The sequence below is a fragment of the Megalobrama amblycephala genome, linkage group LG3 (assembly GCF_018812025.1).
Source record: "Megalobrama amblycephala isolate DHTTF-2021 linkage group LG3, ASM1881202v1, whole genome shotgun sequence".
Lineage (NCBI taxonomy): Eukaryota > Metazoa > Chordata > Actinopteri > Cypriniformes > Xenocyprididae > Megalobrama > Megalobrama amblycephala.
Window position 1 is genome coordinate 31,928,350 of NC_063046.1, and position 8,786 is coordinate 31,937,135.

The 8,786-nt window shown below is 41.8% G+C and overlaps 1 protein-coding gene across 1 annotated transcript in view; it reads left to right on the forward strand.

Moving 5' to 3' along the window:
• The first annotated feature begins 6,813 nt into the window (after positions 1-6,813).
• Positions 6,814-8,786, forward strand: part of LOC125265133 (protein ALP1-like) — a 2,841-nt gene continuing 868 nt past the window's right edge. The window contains exons 1-4 of the mRNA XM_048185170.1: positions 6,814-7,123; positions 7,497-7,662; positions 7,965-8,080; positions 8,349-8,786. The exon at positions 8,349-8,786 is cut by the window's right edge and continues 868 nt beyond it. Of these exons, the coding sequence (XP_048041127.1) occupies positions 6,983-7,123; positions 7,497-7,662; positions 7,965-8,080; positions 8,349-8,786 (861 nt within the window). The 5' untranslated portion in view covers positions 6,814-6,982. The remainder of the gene's footprint in view (positions 7,124-7,496; positions 7,663-7,964; positions 8,081-8,348) is intronic.

The following is an 8,786-nucleotide window of genomic DNA, read 5'->3' on the forward strand; positions in this document are numbered from 1 at the left end:
CCCACTCAGCGCCATCATCATGTGATAAATAAAAACATTAATCAAAGTAAAGTACGGTGGCCGAGAGAGCTCAACGCACTGCAACTGAAAAAAACACATGCAAGTAGAAAAAAACGCCAGCAAATAAGGAAAACGACTTCATCAATTTGACAACACATGCTGCAAAACTTCACAACGCCACTGGCGGTTCTAGACCATTTCAACTGGGGGGGCAAAGCTGGGGCCAGTTGTACTGTTAGAGGGGCCAGTTACATTTAGACCTTATTGTTGTCATATAATTTTCTGCACTGGGTATCATTAAGGTTTTAATGGTATTACTACTTACCAATACTGCTTACTTTAACGGTATTCTTATTGGTACTTTTTGTTATATATAATATAATATAATATAATATATATATATAAAAAGAGCTGAATTAACTTTGCTTTATATTATATAGTGTCCAGCATTTTTGGCCTTTTATTTAAGATACAGTAAGAACATGAACAAAGAAACAAAGTAAAACAAACTGACAAATACAATAAAACAAAGATACAAATTAAATAAAGTGCTTTCTTTTGTTCATCTGTTCAGGTAAGTAATATAGGCCTAGCCTATAAAAGAAATCTAAGTAACTAAATGTAAAATAACACTACATGGTTTTCACAATATAAATTAATAGATTAATGGCTATTAAAGCTAACTAATAAACTAAAGCTAATTTATTAAATTAATTATTTTCATTTGGCATACCTGCGTCATGACGTCATTGCACGCTTCAGTAGGTGGCGCGCCCATGATGCACTTCATTCAAAGTAAATACACCATCAAGGAAACCATCACTGCAGCACTCTTCTTTTATTTTTCTTTATTGATTTTTAAGTATTTCTTTTCAGGAGTACTACAATTTTGGAGGCACCGCTGGGATAGATGTCAGATGGGTCATCCTTCTTTATCGTCAGGAACGCCCTTCGACATTCATCTCTTAAAGGTCCCGTTTTTCGTGGTTTTTTTGAAGCTTTGATTGTGTTTATAGTGTGCAATATAACATGTGTTCATGTTTCGCGTGTAAAAAAACACAATATTTTTCACATAATTTACTTATCTGTATACCGCTGTTTCCACTGTCATAAAAACGGGCTGATGACTTCCTTTTTCTATGAAGTCCCTCCTTCAGAAATACGTAACGAGTTCTGATTGTGCCAGCGGTTCCTGTGTTGTGATTCGACAGCAGCTTAGCGAACCTTGCCCGGAAAGGTCATGCCTCTTACCATAACGTGGAGATGCACGCGCTCAGTGTTATTGTAAATATGTCTTTAATTTTACCCTATCAATTTGAGCCGGAATTAGACCCGGTGATTGGACTGCGGGATGAAAATAACAGCGTTTCGACGACATGGCGACAAACACACTCTACAAACGCAACTCTTGTGTATTCCTGTGGGCGGAGGTTAGTCAAAAAACTGTTTTAGTGACGTCATTAAAGAAGGAAGTAGAGGGATGTAGTCCAAACTGGCCGTTCGATGTAGGCGACTTCTGTTAAATAAAATATCTCGCTTGGCATTGAACTTTGAGCTTTAAAATTTTACAGATTTTATTTATACTATAACAACAACATTACACACTAACTAAAGTTTGAAACATGGGATCACGAAGAATGGGACCTTTAACTACCCGGATGTGGAGTAGTTGAGTAAAGTGGCAAGGCAGAAGCTGATTGAACGGAGTGTGCATTTGGGGTACAGCAACCTCCAGAAGCAGCTGAGTCAAGTCAGATAAGTCAGTTTACACACGAAACTGTGCAACACCACAGTAAAGATGGATGCTTTACACAGCCTTCAGGAAGAAATCGGTGAGAGACTGTGTACATTGCCCAGAGGAAAATTAATTGAACTGGGCCAGTTCCTTGAAGTTTATATATAAGTTAATGTCACACGCCTTTCCCTAGTCAGTCTTCGAAGTAGTTATCTGCTATGAAAGGAGCTAGAGGAACTTGAGGATGGAGGCATGGCGGAACTACTAGCCATAAATGAGAAAATGAGTGAAATGACATTAACTGATGTAAATGTGATTGAGCAAAACCCAGCCCAGAGACAGCTAGGGGAAAGAGAAAATATAGTACAAAGACAAATAGGAGAAAATTAGCACACAACTGATTTGCTCCCCGCTGCGCAAACAAATTCGCCTGTTCCACAGAGCACAAGATCGGTACCAGCATCAGCAGACAGTGTAGCAGATAATTCTTCGCTGCCCCCACAGGGACAAATGATACCGGCTCTATGGCACAGGGAGTTTAATATTTCAGGTTTTATCGGAGAGCCTGGCCAAAGAGACAGATTAACCTTTTTGATGCAGTTATTCGGGCCATTACACCAGGCCTTCAATTATGTAGCTACTTGGAAGGAAAGACAGATTTGATTCTACCAATGTTGAGACAAATCCTTCATTCCCATTACCAAGAAAAGAATGCAACGGAGTTATATAAACAGCTGACTGCAGAGTCACAACGTGCAAAAGAAACACCCCAAAGATTCCTCATACGTGTGCTTGACTTGAGGCAGAAAATTTTCTTTGCCTCACAAGAAGACTAGTCAGGTTTGAAATACGACCCAGCACTTGTACAGAATATGTTTCTTCACACTGTGTTAACAGGTCTACAAAATGACAGTATCCAGGGTGATCTCCAACCGTACCTGACAGACATCACAATCAAAGATGGTACACTGCTGGAAAGGTTGAATGTAGCATGCTCCCACGAGGCTGAGAGACAGAGTAAAAGAAAGAGTGAACGAAGTGCCAATGTGAATGTTACTCAGTTAAGTGAACCAACTCTGCAGTCAAAAAGCAAGCAAAAACAGCTAAAATTTGATTTGATGTCACAGTTGAAAAGTTTAAATGAAGAAGTCATGCAGATAAAGGAATCAATGCAGCAACCTTCACCTCTGCCGCAACAATTGCTGTACTGTCAACAGTGATGTCTTACCTCTAAGAGCAGCCCATCGGTCCATCTCAGAAGGGAATCAGGTGCCACAAAACCAGGTCTGGAGGTCAAATCAAAATGGAGGTGAACAACAGCAGTATCCATTTCAAGCTCCTCATTTCACACCACAACCATATCAACGACGGGTGAGTCCAATGCCAGTGCAGTATGTCCAGCCATCCCAGTCATCTCATTATGCAGCTCAAGGGTTCTATCCGCAACAGTTTCACGCAGAGTCACAGCCATACCTAACAATGCCGCAGCCCCAATATTTCCAGCCGTACCAACAGCCACGCCCCTCAAGGGTAAGACATTGTTTTCATTGTCAGCAAGCAAGATCCACTGAGCTGTGCACCCATTGTTGCCGCTGTGGCAGCAATGATCTCTTCCTGGCGGGTTGCAAAAGGAGAGGGACCTGGTCACAGAGTAGAGTTCAGTTAAACAGGGACGGGTTGCCACCGCGGGACAGGGAGTAACCCAGCAAGTGAAATTGTCCCCTCCACATCCAAATCAGTGTTTTAAAAGTGTTGAAATTAGGGCTGGGCGATATATCGCATGCAATTGTCACGCGCATTTCGTCAGTAAAGCCGGTTCCCTGATTGCCGCTAAATCGCCATCACCTGCTTTTAAATGGAGCGGCATTTAATAGACAGAGCCGTAGATCACTGATAAGCTACGCAATATCGCATTCATTATCGCAGATGAATCGCCTTCGATAATGAACGCGATATTGCGTAGCTTATCAGTGAACTACGGCTCTGTTTATTAAATGGCGCTCCATTTGAAAGCAGGTGATGGCGATTTAGCGGCAATCAGGGAACCGGCTTTACTGACGAAATGCGCGTGACAATCGCATGCGATATATCGCCCAGCCCTAGTTGAAATACAGCCAGAGATCATCCCCTTTGAGTGTAATTTAATTTCTAAGTGTCAAGTCAACAAACATTCTCCTGTGACTTCACTGGTCGGTAAACAGTGCTTATTGACATGTTATCTGAACGGACACAAAACAGAGGCATTGTGGGACACAGGATCCCAAATGTGCATTGTAGATCGACAGTGGGAGGATCAGTACCTGGAGTAAAGGTACGAGATGCTTCCGATGCGACAGAGGCCACAGACAACTTGAATCTTGTTGCAGCCAATGTTTCCAACGTACCCTATGAAGGATGGGTTGAAATCATGTTCATCTTGGCTCCTCCTGCAAACAAAATGAAAGGATTAGTCATTCCTGTACTCGTTCTAAAAGGCCAGCAGTTATCCAAGCCGATCATTGGTTACAACATAATTGAGCAGGTAATGAACAGAGTGAAGCAAGTGGGCAGAGTGATGTGAGCAAAGGGCTCTTGAACAAGACTGTTAGATGTGCCTTTCCAAGTTTGAGGAGAAGTAAAATCCGAACCTTCATTAACTTGGTGACTGCTGAGAGTTCAAGCGAGTATTTTGTTAAGCTGACAAAATACCATGTCAATGTGCCAAAACATGCTATCATGCAAGTCAAGTGTCAAGTAAAAGCGCCATGTACGAAGCAGGATAGTGTCATGTTGTTTGAACCATCTGTCAATCCACAGTACCCTGATGGACTGGAACCCCTTGAAATACTCTTGACTCTGAAAAAGGGCAGCCGACCTGTGATCCAAATCAGTGTCCAGAATGTGACCGACCACGACATCCTCCTGGTGGGAAAGACAGAACTTGGGACAGTACAAACAATTAAGTCAGTGTTACCAGCGACAGCATCAGCTTATGTAACGACAGCTTGTGTTAATGAAAGTGTGAAGCCAACAAGTGAGTGTGACGCTAACAGTGAAGGTGTGTGGGACCCACCTGTGGACGCGAGTCATTTGTCTCTGGAACAGAAACAGAGAGTAAGACAAATGCTGCGAGAGGAATGTCATTCCCTTTCAAAATCAGACGAGGACATCGGGTGTGTCAAAGACCTACAGTTTAACATCAGTTATGTAAGAAATTAAAGAAATGAAAGACTATCTTCATGATTTGATCACTCAGGGGTGGATTGAAAAATCTCATTTGCCTTATTCATACTCGATTGTGTGTGTCAGAAAAAAAGATGGCAGTCTGAGATTGTGCATTGATTTCAGGGACCTCAACCGGAAAACAGTGCCTGACCGCCAACCAATTCCAAGAGTACAGGACATACTGGATGGCTTGGGAGGAAAGACCAAGGGAAGGCATACCATCAAGGTTTTATGTCACCAGAAAGCAGGCCATTGACAGCCTTTAGTACACCATGGGGGTTATATGAATGGGTCCGTATCCCCTTCAGGCTCATGAATGCGCCTGCTGCATTCCAGCAGTTCATGGAAGTATGCTTGGAAGGACTAAGAGATGACATTAGTGTACCTTACCTGGACAATATCTTAGTCTTCACAAAATCCTTTGACGAGCATGTTGAGGTGGTAAGGAAAGTCTTACAGAGGTTGCAGTCGCAAGGAGTGAAATTGAAGCCAAAAAAATGTGAGTTGTTCAAAGATGAGGTCCGCTACTTGGGAAGGATAGTTTCGAAGGAAGGGAGCAGGATTGATCCAGCAGATACTGTAGCAGTGACAGCAATGAAGGACAAGAGACCCACCACAGTTGGAGAATTGAGGAAGATCTTAGGCTTGTTATGTTACTACCGGTCTTACATGAAAGACTTCTCGAGGATTGCTTGCCCCCTGTATGATCTGCTGAAAAATGACAAAAACAAGGTACAAACAAAAGGTAAAGGGAAAAGAGGGACTTGTGGTTCATGTGGTTCCATTAAGTCAGCTGATTGAGTGGACGGAGCAACATCAGGAAACGCTCAAAAAACTGATTGATTGTTTAGTAAAGCCACCTGTGCTGGGGTTCCCAGACTTTACCAAGCCCTTTGTACTGCACACCGACGCATCAAACCTGGGACTGGGAGCTGTCCTGTATCAACATCAAGATGGAAAATTAAGATTGATTGCCTATGGATCAAGAACATTGACAGCAGCAGAACAGAATTACCATATGCACAGTGGAAAATTGGAATTCTTGGCTCTCAAATGGGCTATCACAGAGAAATTTAGGGATTACCTTCACTATGCGCCCACATTTACAATGTACAGTGACAATAATCCCCTTACCTACGTTTTGACATCCGCCAAGTTGAATGCAACAGGCTGGCGATGGGTTGTGGAGCTTGCTGATTTCCACTTCACTATTCTGTATCGACCAAGGAAGGAAAACATTGACACTGACGCATTATCCAGGCTGACCACAGTCTCGGAGAGAACCATGCCAGAGTACACAGAGGAGCTTTCGTCAGATTCTATAGGAGCCATGATACAGGCAGTGGAAGTCCTTACAACAGTGGCCCCTCCAAGCCCTTCCAGGGTGGAATGGTACACACCTCAGCATATGATGCCCATTCCTCCTAAGTGCCCTTAAGAGGCCGTTCTGCTATACCCACCACCATCTGTGTTTCGGGGCACAGAGGTTTCCAGCAAGCTTATGTCTCAGTGTCTGCCACAAGACATTACATCACTAGGATGCTCTCATCCTCCTCCGAGGATCCTAGAGCAGTCAGGTCGGTTGTTTCCTGTCAATTCGCTTCAGGGCACTGAGCTCACTACTTAGATTACACCAGAGGCCAGAGACTGGTTAAGAGACTGGTTCCCTTAGTAGACCATCTAACAGCATGGGAACTTCTGCCTAATGTGTCAAAATGGCTCCTGCAGACTGTAGAAAAAGGGCTACAGAATCCAATTTGGGTCTCGGCCGTCTCAATTCAAAGTGGTTCCACAGTGGTAGACCCTGAGCAAACTCTGGTAATGGAACAGGAAGTAAAATGGGTTCCTTCACCTTTAATGCCTGGTTCAGACTACACGATTTTTTTGTCTGTTACGATAGTCACTGTGTCAGATTACACGATTTTGACTCCAAAAATCTTGTCGTGTCTTGGACTTGAAACATGTCAGACTACACGTTGCTACGCGACCAATCGTCGCTTGTTGTCACGACGCGCGTGAGAAACAAGAGCGTAAACAGTAACAATGACTGAAGCGGCGTGTTTTGTACTGGCTGTATTATGTGTAGAAAAGCGCAAAAAAAGAAAAAAACACCGAAAATGGACACGTTCCTGGCTTGCCGGAAGAGGACAGTATGGGCTGTCAATCCTCCAAAGAGAACTTGAGGTAAAATATCGTTCTTTTCATATTAAATATTTTGTTATTAGCCAGTAGTAAAAGCTTGCCACAACGTATTTATAAAAATCTATTAAGCTTACATTAAAGCAATATACAACTACAATGTTTTTTTAATGATCACCAATGTAATTTAACACTTCTAATGTACAGAAGTACAATTTGTTTGTTATGTACATTAGTCACATATAGGGTAAATTGAGCCTCTAACAAAAAAAAATATCTCAGTTCAATGGTTTAATGCCTTTGATTGATTCATAACTCCATCATATGCTTAAAAAAAGTTAAACATTGCTTTAGATTAAAACAAAAAACAAAATTGACTTTCCAATATGTTTTTTTTCTTTTCTTCTTTACACTGTAGGACAGTGACAAAAAGGGTTTCCGTGATCTGCTCAGGATGGATGTGGAGGATTTCAGCTACTTGCTTGACAAAGTTACACCATTCATCCAAAGAAGGGACACAAAATTAAGAAGAGCCATCAGTGCAAGAATGCGCCTGTCACTAACACTAAGATTCCTTGCTACTGGTAAAAAGTACATTTTAAAAATCATATACCCCTAGCTTCACAGACAAGGCTTAAACTAGTGTCTGACTGAAATGCATGTTTGAGCCGTTTTTAACTGAAAGTAACTTGCACTGACTTATCTTAAAATGTCAATGCCATTGTTTTGTCTCAAGATGCACACCAGTAATGTTTTTACATTTAAGATTATAAAAGCTACTTAAATGTCCTAGTAAATGTAACGCCTAATCCTGGTTTAATCTAAACCGCCTGTGAAAGTAGGCCATGGTGTATTATACAAATTATACACATGCTCCCCTCCACAGGAGAGACGTTTAGATCTCTGAGCTTCCAGTACCGGATCGGTCGTAGTACTATCAGTGAGATAGTAATGGAGACGTGTCAAGCCTTGTATGACGTCTTAAAGGATGATCATTTAAAGGTAAGCCATTTGATGATCATTTAAAGGCAAGGCATTTATTTGATTTAAATAACAGACAGATGTACATTTCACAACAGTAGGTGGACACAGCCTTTACAGGTACTATATCAAAAACAACTGTTTTAACCACAGAGTCAAAACCAGAGTAGATAATGGATTTCTAAATTATATTAATTTTAATGATTTAAAAAAACAAAACATTTTATGACTTTTGTAAAAATGTGAGAACATTACATGTATTAATTATATATGCTGTTTATCTTTTCAGACTCCTACAACGGAGACAGAATGGAGAGAGGTGGCAATGAGGTTTCAAAACAAGTGGCAATTTCCTAATTGCTTAGGTGCCATAGATGGAAAGCACATCTACATCCAGCCACCTGCAAACTCTGGAAGTACTTACCACAACTACAAATCAAGATTTTCAGTTGTACTCATGGCAGTAGTCGACGCCGACTACAAATTTATTTATGCAAATGTTGGCGTACAAGGAAGAGTGTCAGATGGAGGAATATTTGGCCAGTCAGACCTCCGAGCTGCCATGGACAGAGATCTACTGAATGTCCCCCGTCCAGAGCCACTCCCAGGGAGTAACATATCTTTGCCCTATACATTTGTTGGTGATGAAGCATTCCCTCTCCGAACCGACCTAATGAAGCCATACCCCTTCCGAAATCTGGACCATGGGCAACGAATATTTAACTAC